This window comes from Tupaia chinensis, unplaced genomic scaffold, assembly GCF_000334495.1.
Source record: "Tupaia chinensis unplaced genomic scaffold, TupChi_1.0 Scaffold000275_1, whole genome shotgun sequence".
Classification (NCBI taxonomy): Eukaryota; Metazoa; Chordata; class Mammalia; order Scandentia; family Tupaiidae; genus Tupaia; species Tupaia belangeri.
Window position 1 is genome coordinate 2,476,060 of NW_006159757.1, and position 15,827 is coordinate 2,491,886.

The 15,827-nt window shown below is 38.9% G+C and overlaps 1 protein-coding gene across 14 annotated transcripts in view; it reads right to left on the minus strand.

The window, feature by feature from the left end:
• Positions 1-15,827, minus strand: part of CELF2 (CUGBP Elav-like family member 2) — a 744,392-nt gene that overhangs the window by 123,078 nt on the left and 605,487 nt on the right. For all 14 annotated transcript variants that reach the window (XM_027772460.1, XM_027772458.1, XM_027772463.1 and 11 more), the window contains one exon: positions 10,919-11,001. In XM_027772460.1, coding sequence (XP_027628261.1) covers positions 10,919-11,001 — 83 coding nt within the window. The remainder of the gene's footprint in view (positions 1-10,918; positions 11,002-15,827) is intronic.

The window sequence follows — 15,827 nt, forward strand, 5'->3', positions numbered from 1 at the left end:
TGTCCAAGCTCCTGGGCCCTGGATGCAGTGTCCCCCTGACTGAGCATTCTCACCCGTGACCTCGCTATGGCCTAGAGGTAACATGCTGTTTTATGGGGCTAGGGAGGGGACTGTGTTCAGCCCCATCATAGTACCTGTGTTACTGGCTGCATAGTTCTATTTTTTTAGTGTCCTCAATGGTGGTATGAAGAATCTGGTCCCTTCCTGTTGGCAGCAGCAGGTTCAGAAAGTTAAATGGTGATACATACTTCTGCTTGGGTCTTAGTTTTCTCAGCAATAACATAACAGGGTAGAACTAGTTGCTTTCTACAGGTCCTCTGGTGTTTTCAGGGCAGAAAGATCTAATGATGGTAGGTGGGCTCAGACTTCTACTTGTTTTCTAGCTTGAGTATGAAGTCATGGCTGCAGCCTGCTCTTGGTCTTGCTACTTCATCCTTAACGTTGTTAGCTAAGAGGGTTTCTGCTTACTCTTCCAGATAAACCTCAACTCCCAACTGCCCTTCCCCTATGGAACATATTGAGAGATGGGGGGTGGGGAAGGCCAGCTGGATGGAGACAGGGCATTAGAATGCAGATTGCGGATTGGGACCAAAAGCCTGTGGATGCAGATAAAGAAAAGCACCCTAACAACATGAATGTCAATGAGATGATGCTGGTAAAGCTACACTCCTCTGAAGAAAGGTACTGCATTTATAATCATTTTTGCGAAGCAGTTCCTCTTACAGACTGTCTTTGATCTCTAGCTTCCTCTTAGGGAGCTCCTTGTTAGTAACCACATCCCAAGTTTCCAGAAAACCTCCTACCTCGCCCACTGATGGGTTTTCATGACCTATGCCTGTGCAGGAGAGCACCGTTTCACACTTCGGACAGAGCTGTAGCCAAGGACCCCAGTGCTCCTGCTATGGCAGGACTGTCACACGTGCATGCAGGCATGTGTGCAGGGAAGTTTGCGGCATGTGATCTGTCCACCTGATTCCATGTCTTTGTTACTTCTCTAATGTGCCATCCCACAGAGCCAAAAGTAGCACTGTCCTGATGTTCCACACCCACAGAAAGACTCTGCCTGCCATCCTGCAGATGGCAATAGTGGGAAAGGCTGAGGATTTAGGTTTTTGTGTGTGTGATGGTTCCTAAGAGAGGGAACGTGGTCCTTCCGAGACCCTCCACCTGCTTCAGGGGTCTGGGACTAGCAAGCCTTCCTGCATACACAGCAGAGGTGAGTGCCCCCTGGCTTCAGAGTCCAGACACACTAGTGTGAATTAGGCTGCCCGTAAATTCCGTCATCAGCCGAGTAATCCCTTTGAGTTTCGGCTTCCTTGTCAGTAAAATGGGTTACACAGCATGGGCCTTGTGCTGGGAAAATTAAAATGAAGTTATAGAGCCTCCATAAGGGTGTTCTGTCAAAAAACAGCTATGGTAATGTTGGCCTCCTGAGTCAGGCACCTGAGCCCTAAATTTGGTGAGCAGGATGCCTAAATCTCCTGCCATGAGGCCTAGCTGTGGGGGAGTCTTGGTAACTATGACTTCTATTTATAGTTCTGTCACTACTTTAGCTTGGGAGGTCAGAGAAGTTAATTTAATACCGGCACCTCAGTGTCCTCAGAATTACAAGGTGAACACTATCAATATATCACCTGAAATATTTTTAGAAAGGATAACAAATAAACAACCCCATAAAGCCATTTACAAACACAGACAACTCACTTATCCATGTTAAATGGGGACAGGAATCAAATAGATAAAAGAAATCCACCAATAATCCTGAAACCTCATTAGGTTAAACACCCTTTCTTGTCAAACCAAGGCTGTAAACAAGGAATTAAACTGACTTGTTAGAATTCCCTTTCCTTTCTCTCTTCCCTGGTGGAAAAATCATGAATGCTAAGCTGTTGGTTCTTAACCAGAAAGGGAAAGCAGATGCCCAGAGAAACTCAGAGTGGACAGTCAAATCTTGAATGATCTAGGTTTGTCTGTATAAAGTCCTCTAAAATGACTAACCAATAATTGAGGTAAAGCCAGATATATTAATATGTATCTTTTTTCATTAAATAGGACATGACTACAGACAATGCATAAAGACCATTTACAAGAATGGAAAGGACCCCTCTCTAGGAATCATTTGGTCCAAGCATTTTGTTTTACAGAGGAAGAGAAAAGGAAATTTCAAGCATCTCTAAGTGCTGGTGGAGGAGGGGATGACAGCATGAATATGTGTTTTGAGTGCTGACGGAAAGTAGTGACAGTCAGGAACAAGAAAGAGTAAAAAAGAGAACATGTGTCATGGTGTCCCTTACCTTCAATCTCCCATACATACTGTTTACTGTTTATTCTTTCATCTCAGTGACTGTGGGTCATGAAAGCTGGAATCATATGGTCCTGAAATACTGTTCATTATCAAAATAACTTCAATAGCTTATGTCATAATTCTAGTGAGACTTCCTGAGCACTTGTACTGTGAAGGTCTATGGCTAAACCTGGCAGACGGGGGACCAGCAGATAGTCTAATGGTTATGCTGCTGGATTCCCACGTAGTCAACTGTGGTTTAAGACTTGGAGCCAGTGCATGTGCCTGCATGCCCAAGATCCCGAGAGGAGACTGGAGGAGAAGGGACTATAGCACAGTTATCCACCTGGGGGGAAGAATTCTTACTTTCTGTCTCTCTGTCTCTCTGGTGAGTGCATGCAGCCTGTAGCAAAAATTTATCTTAAAAAGCAAAAACAAAAAAGAAAAAACTTGCAAATGATACACAAACTTCTCTCCTTCCTTCTAAGCGACCAGTGTGCTTTCCTTACACGGACGCACCGGCCCTGACTGAGTAGGTGAGGTCTAAGATTCCCTTTGATCCTGGCCTCAGCTTCCTCCAGCTTAGCTCTTCTCTATTTTTTTGGTGGGTAGGAAAATATTCTAGCTTTATTTCAAACTTCTGTCCTTCCATTTGACTATCATAACCCATTTCTCTGCAATTTCATCCAGTCCTTTAAATCAAAATCTTTCCAACCCTCTAAACAATCTTCTTTTGAAATCTGAATATTCTGGGAATTGAGATTTATATAAGCAAACTTGATATTACCAATTTAATCTTGTACTATCAGAGAGAAATGACTATCTCTGAAATCTAACTATTACTTCATCTTGCTGTTGTGCTATTCTACCATATCCCACGTGGTAATGATGAGATACCAATATTCCTCAACGACACAGGGCAGTTTTGCCAGGACATTCACATGCATTCTCTCCAAAGCCCTCACAACAGTCCTATTATGTATGTAGTTGAGACCATGCTGTTCATAAAACAAAACAGTGATGTTCCCCTGAGTTCTACTGCCAAAATAAAATAAAATAAAAATGGTGTAATGTCTCCCTGTTTCTATTCTGTGCTAGTGTTTCAACTTTCACCACCAAGGACTTCTCATTAATTTTTTTCTCATAGACTTCCTTGTATTGAGTGGGCCATGAATTAAAAGTAACTAGTGTTTCACATCAGTTAATCAAAGCCATATGTAAATCATTGCCAATTAAAGTTACAGAATTGCTAGACTGCCAGCCCAAAGCAAAATAGCCAGGTGGTATGTAAAACTTTACAGTGGATAAAATATGTAATATCAGTGGCCTTTTATGAAGTATTAAAATATGTTTTCCCAGATCTCTGGGGCCTGGGCCTATAGCCTGGGAACTAGTGGGCCAATGGTTTCCTTCCATCCTTCCACTTTCTCTCTTGGGTCTACACCAGTGGGCTGGTAGCAAAGTTGCCACTCCTGGCAGAGGCCCACTTGGGATGGGTTCTACACCCTGACCCTACTCATCCACATATGTAGGCTCCTAGGTTGGAAAGCGGCTTCTGCACCCTCAAGGGGCTCCATTGGTACACTTTGGCACTCTCCATCATGGTATTTAAAAAAGTCATTACAAAGAAAACATGGTATTCACTTTTTGTTTAGATTTCTATGAGATTAAACTACTGGGTTGTTGGAAAAGTCATGACACAGTTTGCATAGAAAAACAGAAAAAATACATCATGACTTTTCTGACAACCCAATATTATACAATGAAGAAAACACACATGGCAGGGGTAATGGTTCCTTTCAGGTTGTCCTGTGGGGCCAAATATTTGAACCTAGACTGAATTCTGCAAGCATAAATCTGAAGAATGTACACCATATGGATGTCCTGACTTATACACGCTACAGAACCACATTTTATATGCTGCATTCTACTTAAGAAGAGTTACTGCCAATAGATGCTAGCAAGTAGAAACAATGACTTATAAGGCACATTTAAGGCACTAAACTTTTACAGGCTATATCCCATTCAGCCCCCACTCGTGTTTAAAAGGTGGAAGGCAGGGGGCTAGCAGGTGACATGGTGGTTAAGGTGCTGGGTTCCACAGGGTTGACTGAGTGATTTGAGTCCTGGACCTGGAGGCTTGGGGAACACATTGGGAATGTGTGTGTGCATGCCCAAAATGCTAAGAGGAGAATGGACAAGGGCTTTGCAGTGTGGCCAATTCTCCTGGGGGAGAGGGGAAAGAGCAGCGGGTATTTCTCATTCTCTCTCTTTCACTGTCTCTCTCTGTCTGCCTCTGTCTGGTGGGCACATCTGTCTCATAGGAAAAAATTAAAAAAAAAAAAAGTGAAAGGCAGGGATTATCATCATTAAATGGCAGTTGTCAAGAGTCTTCTCACATGCACTAAAATCAGCCATGATCCTGACTTAAAGCAAAAAACAAATAACATAAAAACTATAATTATATATTGAGGAACTGGGATAGATAGTTCATTAAGTCTAAAATAACATGGACTACAAAGTAATGAAGAGTATGTTGGCAGGTCAAATAAAAAAGTAGCTTTAAGTAGTATCTTACTGTATTTTTTTTTACTGAAATTACAGCTATGTGTTTTGGAATGCACATCTATCTATAAGTATGCAGAGTCACATGTGAAGTATAGACCTGTGTATATGAAACAAATTGTATTTTTATGCATATATACATTAATAACATAAATCTATATTCATCTTGTATTTTAGAACATTTGTAATATTTATAGGCAAAATTCATGTACCATGTAGGAGGATACTTCATACTTCAAATAGTTCATGGAAAATGGAATTACAGTATAAGCTTATTACGGTGGAAAAAAATCATAATCCATGCATACCTTTTTATAATATGCATTTCCATGAATTTTCTGAAGACTCTCCCCCCTCATATAAACATGGTGACGCAAGGTTTTGATTTTTTGTGAGCCAGTTGTAAAGGGTACGACTGCTACTACTGTAATCCCTAGTGTCTAGAATAGTGCCTCACACACACTGAAAATGAGTTGAAGGAATAGTCTGTGTGTTCCATATGACATATGATTTTGAGGACTTGGGCCAATGGGTGGTGTGGTGGCTGGGGCAGCTGGATCCTGCATGGCTGACTGCATGATTCAAGTCCTGAACCCGGTGGTTTGAGAAACATGTCAGATGTGTGTTGCATGCATGCCCATCCCCCAGGAGGGTGACCTCTCACTTTCACTTTCTCTCTCTCTCTGTCCCTCTAAGATGAGCACACACAGCCTATAGCAAAACTAAAGATTTTGAGAAAAAATCATTTTTTGAAGGTTCTGCTATGTTGGCCTCCTGGATCAGGCTCCCTACTCCTTAAATTTGGTGAACATGATGTGCAAATCACTGTCTTTAGGCCTAGCTACAGGAGGAAAAAAACCTCCTGTTCATACAGATGTTGCAACTGTTTCTTTCTTTCTCTTTCCTTCGTTCCTTCCTTCCTTCCTTCCTTCCTTCCTTCCTTCCTTTCTTTCTTTTTTTCTTTTTAAAATAACAGTTTCAAATAAAAGTCATCTGAGACAATATTCCCTAACTTGAGCTAGTTAAGCTTTGACTTAAATGGGATGACTGTGGGGAAATTTCCATGGTATGAGATGATGAGACTTAAGAGATTTTATGACAGAAATAACAATGATGATGACGACAAAATTACATTAATGCGGCTATGAAGAAAAAAAGGCATTAAATACATACTGATAATTAGGGAGGTGGTTCAAAGAAAATGAGAACCCCAAAATATATTATAATGAGCAAATTGAATTTAGACCCAGTGAGAGCTGAGGTGTTCTATTGAAAAAAAAAAACAATACAAAACAAAACAAAACAAAAACCCTAGCCACACCACTATTAAAGAACACCGGGGCAAATCTATAGAGAGTTGAGTTAAAGCCCACTTGGAAAGAGAGCATCTACCCACACAGGTAAATTATCTCTTTCAGAGTCAGCCAAGAAGGGGCCCATTCACTTCATGTGGGTCAACACACTGTCCCCAAGGGGCCATTTTATTTATAGCTGCTTCCTACTGGATCAGGCTCTTTTTTTTTTTTTTTTAAATATCTGAAATCTACATGTAGTTCTTGATCACACTGCATGTGTTACTATAAACCACCTTTCAGTATGCCACTGCCAAAATAGAGCTCTCTAAACAAATGTTCTCTTAGGGCAATAACTCCTTAATATAAACTGCATTTAATAAAACTGGTAGTGATTCTAAAAAGAAAAGGGTAAGGCGTATGGAGAGAAAATGTCTGGAAGAAATTTGCAATTAATATTTTACAAGACATTTAGATTCTGCAGATTCCTCCTTGCTGTTAAAATTTAAGAGGTTTTTCAAAACTGTATTCCTCTCTTATTACATCCTTAATTAAATTAATTTATACAGTGAATGCTCTAATGATACTGCTGTAGATTTTCAATCAAAAAGTCTTATTGCTAGAGACAATATGTGTTAAGACCTTAAAAAATAAATGACATAATGCATAGAGCTGTCGCTGGCACAAGAATATTTGGCCCTCACATCTGATTATTGTAAAATCTTGGTAGTTTTTTTGTGCCTCATTACAGTCTTTATTTTTTAATTGAGCTAAATTAGGTCAACGAAAACAAAATGAATCTTGCAAGATGCCTTTCCAAGGATTTCTCTCTGGGAAACACAATGGCAGACAATGACAGTTCTGCTGAATAATATTACTAGTCAGGTTGTTCCCACCTGAAACCCTAAACAAAGGAGGTTATCTCTAAACCCAATTTGCAACATCAACAAAGCAGAGGCAATTAAAATTTGTCCAGGAATACAACTGGTGTGGCACTGGAAAAAGTCAGTCTAATGATGCTGTATCAGACCCAAAGGCTCATCTGGTAGCCCAGCAGCCTGTGTAGACTTGGTTATATTCTTACCAGGCTATAAAAACCCTGCTCACTAGAGATCTCAAGGGTGTGTGTGTGTGTGTGTGTGTGTGTGTGTGACTGGTATTCTGTCAGAAGTAGAAAAGCACTAAAACATAAACTAGGAAAGTATTAATTACCTATCCACTGTTCATCTTTCCAGCTACGATAGCTAGCGGTCCCATCGGGCTTGATCTCTATTTCCTGTCAACACCTAGCCAAGTGCCTGGCACATAGTAGGCACTCAATTAAGCATTTGAAATTTATCAATCTACAGAATGTCAGTAATTAAAAAGGGATTGTATCAAAGGTTTGATCCATGCATAAGCATCAAGCAACCATTTTTTGAGGACAGCATGATCAAACAAAGGAAAAGGACCTCGGACTCTCATTCCTTTCTCTCTGTGTTGAGCTGTAGGATTTATTGCCTTTATTTCTACTATTGTATTGTAGGATTTATGTTGAGCATTTCAAAGGAGATAAGACCCTGTGTTTTTCTCCGTTACACAGTAGGAAGTAGGCTTGAGAAATGTGTCCTCGAACTTCGCACTGTTCAGTTGGGCCCTGATTCCTCACCTGAATCCCACCACTTTTACTCCATATAAAGGGTCTCTAAAATTCATGCCAGACATGAAAAGGAGGATGCCTTTAAGTCAGAATTTAAGAGCAGACACATTTGACTGCATAATGGTCTCAGTTTGTTTTTGCCTCCTGTGCTAGCCAAGCTCTTTCTTGCCCTCAAGAAAGGAAGATGGTGCATAAAGGGGACCACAAACTCCTAAACCTTAATCAAGTTCGGGTACATGATGAAAGTTCCTTATGATACAAACATCAACTGCAAAAGAAAATTACATAGAAAAAAAACCCCAGCACTATTTGATCTTGTTTTAAATGGAAAGTTTTGGACACTGTAGAAAAAAGGCAGCAAGTGCCTTTTTAATGGATTTTATCCACAGGAAAATGATTACAACCAGAAAAGCTTTAAAGTGTCAGCTGGTGATGCATTTTTCTTTATCCCTTTTATTTTTATTCAGAAAGAAATTGAAGGCATATGGCAAAGTGCATCATTAATTTCTTATTAATTTCATAATATGAAGGCAACCAGTTAAAATAGTAGTGCTACGACTTTAAATTACCGAACTCACTTGGTATTTAATGAGAGATTTAGCACAGCAGGGTTTCTGTTAAATTAAGTTGTGCCTTCACATCACAGTGGGAAAACAGGTGTATATTGGTTTAGAATTATGGAAATGTTGACTAATTCCAAGGCTTGTAATCAAACAGCAAGGTACCCTGTAATATTTTTTTTTTCAAGAATATTCATTAATCTTTTATGTCTGGTCCCATTTCTTCCTGTCCACCAAAGGCTCCCAGCTGAACAGCAACTGCTTTCAAGTTTTTCCCATAGTTGTTTAAGGGTGATGTTTATCAGAGAAAGCTGTACATAATGCAAGATACGGACTTCTGTCCTCATTTACCATTGAGTTACCATATTTGAAATGGCAAATGTAGCAAGTTGTACATAGTAAAAAAGCTAGAGCCTTATAAATCAGATCTGACTTCCCAAATCCTCATTTAACCTGCTGCTAGTCACTGAGCATATAAAATTTAACTGACTAAAAAGAAATATGCAAACAATCCAATATCTTTCCCAACTTCCAAACTATTGTCCTTCACAATGGGTCTCCCAAATCACCACATGCCAAATTTTTAAAAAGAAAAAGAACACATGCAACATTACAAAAAAGTAGATGTTACTGGTTGGCTAAGAAAAGGGTCGGAGTAAGATATCCCCAACAGAAGCAGAGTTGTTAGTCACCTCTCTGCATCTAAGCCTGCCCATTCATCATATCAATTCTGGGCTCCAGGAGAGCACCTTCACACATAGAGATGGCACGTTGGGTCCTGGGCTTCTAGTAGAGTGGATTAATCTCAATTAATCAAGCTTCATGTTCATTTGAAATATTATGCAATTTGGCATCAAATTATACTATGCTTTAAATGCTAAATAATGAGTCATCATCTCAAGTAATTTTTTAAAGCACACCAAGAAGAGATTTTGTGTGCTAATTATTATTGGATTGTAGGAAAAGTCATGATTTTTTTTTCTTCTATTTTCCTATGCAAAAATATGTCATGACATTTCAGACAACCCAAGCCAAAGTATTTCTTTTTTAAGAAGAAAGGATACAAAGTGATTCTTTGGGTTTGATTAGGGGCCTGGGAAATGAAAATTATTTTCTTCTTTTGTTGGCTGAGCCAGTAAATATTTGTCTTGGTTGCTTCATTCAATAATGTGACCTAATACCACAATCTCTTAAGAATTCACGTTGGAAAAATTCCATTTACATGGAGAATGAGGCTGAAATAATACTATCTTTTTTAAGTCACTGAGCAAAGCACATAGACTTAATAAAAGCAGTCTTACTAAGAAACACTTTAGAATTTGTAGGAAGAAGTAGAGAAATTAAATCAGGAGGGAGAATTAAATATGTCACCACACATTTTTTTTTTAAAACTTGGTATTCATTGATTTGTCCACTTGAAAAGGGGAAAACTAAAGTGGTATAATTCAAGACCAAAGTTCAAAATTTATTACTTTTGGGTGATTCAAAAGCTAATATTTTGAAAACCTTTTGTCAAGCATCTTCCCACTATTTCAACATTCTCAATAGATCTAAGGTGAATTAAACATACGCTATGTTATCTGGGGGTAATTGAGAATAAGATGCTTATATGTACATAGGCTACTGTGTACAAACACATTTCACACAGATTTGTGCATGTGTGCAAGGACAGAAAAATGACACAAAGGTAGACTTACACCCTGAAACATTAGGTACATTATATTTATTTTATTCTTACCAAACCAGGTTTCAATAAAATTATTATCATTGTACTGATTCCCATAAACCCTTCATTATAAACCAGTACACATCATTATGGTATTGAATGATCTCATTACTGATTTGAATCCAGGGTGAAAATATCCATGGAACACAGGGACAATGATACCAACATGAAATATATACCAGTGTCATAACATTTTTTAGGAATGGATTCTAGTGAAGTTGCTATGTGCAACATCGCTTTATTTCTAGGGACTGCACTAATCATCAAATACTAGTAGGAAGGAAATGTTAAGAAATTGTAAGCTTTGTATTTTCTGTTCTATATCAACATGAAGCCACAAATTGGGCATTAAAACATTGACTTTGTTAACCACCATCGACTGTTTAAAAACCATTAGGAGGCTTAAATATTATGGCTGAACAGGGTACATTCTGTCCTTTCAAAAGAAAATCTAAAGGCTAAATTTGAAAAGAGGCTCCTGGTGAGTAAAAGCTTTTCATTTTCCATTTGCTTCTCTTGTGTGTGTATGTGTATGTGTGTGTGTGTGTGTTTTCCTTTTAAAATCTTAGCCCACCCAACACTCTTTGGCAGTCACAGCTACCCAGTAGGGTCACTCTGATTTTCTAACCAGGGGACATGCTATTTGAGAGCTCTTCCTGTCAGCATTAATGCTGGCACTTCTTTATGGGCCAGCCAGCTGGTCTGGCTGCTGCAGAAAACAGAGGGGTCAGAAAACACTTCTTAAAAGACCAAAGTCATTTTTGGCACTAAGAGCCCATAACTAGAACCTTCAGTTGAAAGGACCATTTTCAAGCAATAAAGTGATTTTGGTACAAAAGTAAACCGACTCACCCCAGGTAAAGTTTTAATATTGTGCAGTGCATTCTGGGCCTCAAGTGCAGCTTTTCTTGTATAAAATGTTACGAAACAACAACCTACAGAGAGAAATGAAAAGGTTTTAGAAATCTCTGTGAATGCTTTGCTTAGATATAATGGAGACTGTGGCGAACAAATAATCTACTTAAAAGGATGCACAATTTAAAAATAATAAAGCATATGAGAACAGTAATAGCAACATCTCAAGCATTTACACAGTGCCTTTCTTCATAAATTATATTTATTAGCTTTGTCCACACTGGAGATCAATTCATAACTCTCTACCAACTCTCTGTAATACAGCTATTCAGGAATAGGGGTAGGAAGCAGTACTGGGTTCGGTGAGGTGTTAATGGGATTTGTGGCATAGCAGTTACAAAAAGAGAAGTATTTAATCAAAGTAACAATAGTATAAACTTTCATTAACTTTAATTTTCCTAAAGGATATCTCTACTACATCACACTCATAAAACACTTTCTATATTCATAAGTTCAGACAATTGGATCGTGAGCTTCTTGAAAGCTTGGATAGTACCTTACTCTTTCTTATTTCCACTATAGTACATAATGTGAAGCTGTGTACATATGACACACCATCCTTGTTTGCCAAAATGAAAGACTATGTTTTAATCAGTTTAGAAATGAAGTGACAACGCATGCCCAAACAGATATTAGTAGACTCTGGCCCATGTATTAAATAGGGCAGTGGCACACCGACTTGGAAAACGCTTACTTCCTCATTTCCAAGAATGGATGGGAGTTGAGGTTGAATGCCCCTCCAGAGTTGGCCAGCACATACCCTCTTTTCCAAACAAACTCCCGCACCAAATTAGTGTTAAAACCTTTGGTCATTGTTTCTGCCTGCTGAAGGACAGCTGACCTCTTCTTCAACTTGTAGATAAGGACTCTGGTTAACAATTTGTTAATCAGCGCACTGTTTCTTAGCACAATCACACTTGGAAATATGGGGTATACAAATATTGTAGAAAGTTAAAGAAAAAAAGATACTATCTTTGATCTCAGCTGCTGTCTTTGGTATAAATTGGACTGAGGAAAAAAAAAGTAGAATGGATGCAGTCTTCAAGATAGTATATAATGTACCTCAAAACTTTATTAAAGGATCTTAACACATAGAGCCAGAAAAGGCTGCAAAAAGCTTTGAGTGGTACTCATGCACCAAGCACAGCAAGTAGCATGACAGCAATATGCAGGCTTAGGCATCAATATCAGTTCTATTTAGGGGAATGATGCAAATAAGAGAAATAGCCGAACACAATGTCCCAGTTGCAGAGCATGGAGCTGGTGTTGCATGCTATCAAATGATCAAAATCACACATTGGCAGTCTGAATCCTCAACATAAAAACTCATGCAAAAGACAAGAAAATAAAGTGCAATCCCATTCACACACCATTCCTGAAGGTATTTAAGATGCTTCCTTCTCACTTGGAAAAAAAAACAAACACAAAAAACCTGGAACCTCACTGTCTTACACTTGATTTAGTTGGAGTCTACTGAAATTAAATATGCAAAAACATTCAACTTTCAGATATAGTAGAGTGCTGCCATCTTGGCATTTAAGAAAGTCCATAGATCCAAGGATCACAAAACCCTTAAAAAAATCACTTGAATGATGGAGGAAATTTTAAATGATAAACTTTCTTTAAATAATAGACTGGCCATTTTCTCACGAGGTTTTCCTTTAGCTATTTTGACTTCTTTGACCAGGTGTTCGCTTGATGATGCTACATGACAGTAGTTTTTTTAAAATTGAACTAATCAGCTTAACTAGAGATTTCAGTTTTACTTACATAATGTAAGTTCCCGAAATGTTATAGAAATTGCTTCAAATCAAAGAGTAATTTTAAATATTAATAGGAAAGTAAAGTCCTAGCTTCCAGTAACTCATCATAACCATTTTTATAAGAAGAAATAAACCAACCATCCTTCATTCAGCTTGGTATAGAAAGAAAAACAGAAAACATCTTCTAAACGCTTCTAGCAAACAGACACTAAGCTTCTCTTTTCCTCTCCACGCTTATGGAGTTCACTTCCAGATAAAGAAGCAACAGAGGAGTTCTGAATTTCTGAATTTCTATCTTACTTAATAATCAGAGCTTCACAGAATGAAGAAGAATTTGGGCATAATCTGCAGCCCACTAGTTAAGCATGGAAAGCTAGATCTCACACAGCCAACTGTGGTTCCAATCCAGACCCCCACATGCTTGAAAACCAATTGTGTGTGTGCGCGGGTGTGTGTGTGAGACTGTCCCAAATCCTGATGGCTGGAGAAATGAAGGAAAAAGAATGGGGGCATGACAACACCCTAATGGCATGACTTTTCTCTCTCCTTCTAGTGACTGTCAGTTCCCTCTTGGAATTAAAACAAACAAGTAAATAATAAAGCAGAATCTGACACTTTCAAGCAGGAAGCTTTCAGGGGTGAGGTATTTAAAACAAGAAGATTTAGGGATGGGGCAGTTTGCTTGACAGAAAAGAAGAAAATTAAGGAAGAGTAAACTCATGAAATAAAAAACAAATGCCAGTTTGGCACTGCTCAGAAGTCACCATAGAAAGTTTTGGCTGACCTAAAGAATGATAGGGAAAATGAAGATAGGGAACTAAACACAATGATAGGACAAAAGCAGTAAGAAATAAAGATGATGTAAACTGAGGAAATGGTGTGTCCCTGTATATATGTTGGGCCAACTTTAAAAGCTCTGACCAATACACAGTGATCTTAGAAATAAAGGATGTTTTCTTGTCTTTGACACTCAAACACCCCGGTCCCCATTTCCTACTACCTGAGAATACACTAGGGAGATGTAGTCCACTTGCTATTTAAATATTAAAATACTTCCCTTGAGGAAGGAGAAATCTGATTGCTCCTAACTATGTCCATCTTAGTATGAATTCGGCTAAGTACTGTTCTCTTGAACAAAGTTTGTCTTAGTGAATACAAAATGGGTGAGCTTTGCTTTCAGTTTTTAATAAGAACATTTGAAGCTGGTGTCTAAGCAGTATGTGATGACAGGTGATGAGGGGAAAGGAATGAAAAGAAGAATCTAATATACAGAAGAGGAGAAGGCAAGATACTCCAGATCTCAAAATCGTACTAAATTCATCCAGAGTCCATTCTGCCTGTGCAGCTGGTTGAGTGAACTCAGCGATTTATCACTACGAATCCTTTTCCAATTATGCATTGCTCTCAATTCTTTACTGCATTTAAATAAAAATTCTTTAAGATATGCCATTAAGTTCTAGTTTTAGCGTAACACATAGGAGAATGTCCTAGACATAATAACACTGGTGATAGCACTTCTTTCACTGACTATTTGTCCTACCTCAACGGCTTAGCTCTACAGGTGCCATGCTCTGCAAACAAACTTGGAACCTTCATGTGAATTCAAAAGAGATGTCTCATCTCCAGGTGGTCACAGCTCCTTGCCACAACAAATGGCAGAGTCTAGGTAGGATCTCTGCCCCTATTCAGTCTTGGCTGGGTGTGTTCATGCAATGAACTTGTGCCAATATGGGGGTCTTGGGACTACCCAAGAGTCTTCTTTTGGTTCCATACACTTGGTTCTTAAATGACTTAGTAGAAAATATCTTATTTTCTCTGTATCTTAGTTATTTTAGTTCACTGCCTTCAAATTAGTAAATAGAAACTAGACCTGCCTAAAATCCACCCCCTTCCAAAATAAAACAGAACAATTATGTGAGTACATAGCTAAAGTGTTCACTCAAAACAAATGAAAAAGAATCAGGACTGCCTCATAGTACAGTGGTTAAGTGTTGTGCATAGAGAGTCAGATCTCCCACGCAGAACTGTGGGTTCCCAGCTCTAGAGGCCTGAAAAACATGCAGGGTGCTGGGTCCAGCAGGTGGCATGGGACTTAAAGGTACTGGACTCCTCTGTGGCCAACTGTGGCTCAAGTGCAGTGACTTCCTTTCTCATTTCCTTCTCTCTCTCTGTTTCTCTCTGGTCAAATTGTTAAATAATAATAATAAAGTTAAAATAATTATTAAAAATAAAACAAAAACTGGCAGGGTGCACATATGTGCATACCCAAAATCCCAACAGGAGAGAGGAATGGAGGAGAAGGGATTGTGATATAAGCACGTCCCATTGTTGAGGTGCTTTCTTTCACTCTCTCTCTGGTAAGTGTATGTACCCTCTTGTGATTTTAAAAAAAAAAGAATCAAAATTATTATTTACCTTTACAGGACTAACCGAGTTTTATGCTTCTTTTGGTCTATATAATGATTCATTTAATAAGAACAATTCTTAGTTATCTTGAAATTTTGGGGATAAATGCAGACCTCCAAATCTAAACAGGCCCCTTAGATGTAGCAATTAGTGTTTTCCCCTCTGTGGCACTTTGTACACATTGAGAGACATCACAATGGTTTAAAGACTGTTTCTGATACACACACACACACACACGTAAAATGGTTATTATAGCAAAAGGATAGCAAGATGCTACAGAGCCCAGAGAACCCATGAATGAATGCTCAGGGTGAAATTTTCTTTCTTGCTGGCCCTAACTGAACATACAGCTGTTAAGGGAACCACCTGTCTCTTAGATTTCCCCACACCAGCTGTAACACAGGTCTGAAATGTACTGGATTTCCAGGTCAGCTGTAATACCAGATGGCTCAGCAGTCAGATTCAGGGGGCAGGCTGGCCTCCTTCTGCAGGCTGTGTTTCAAATATCAGTGTAAGGTGGGTGGTTAAAACACTCACCAGTGGTTGCAACTGAGGGACCAGTCCCTTAGGTCTCAGGATTTATTCCTCAAACCCCCTTTTCCTGCTGTCCTTGAAGTGAAGAGAAAAGTCCTGCTCTGTATCACAGAAGAAAAGTGACTGGCCAAGGGACTCTGCGG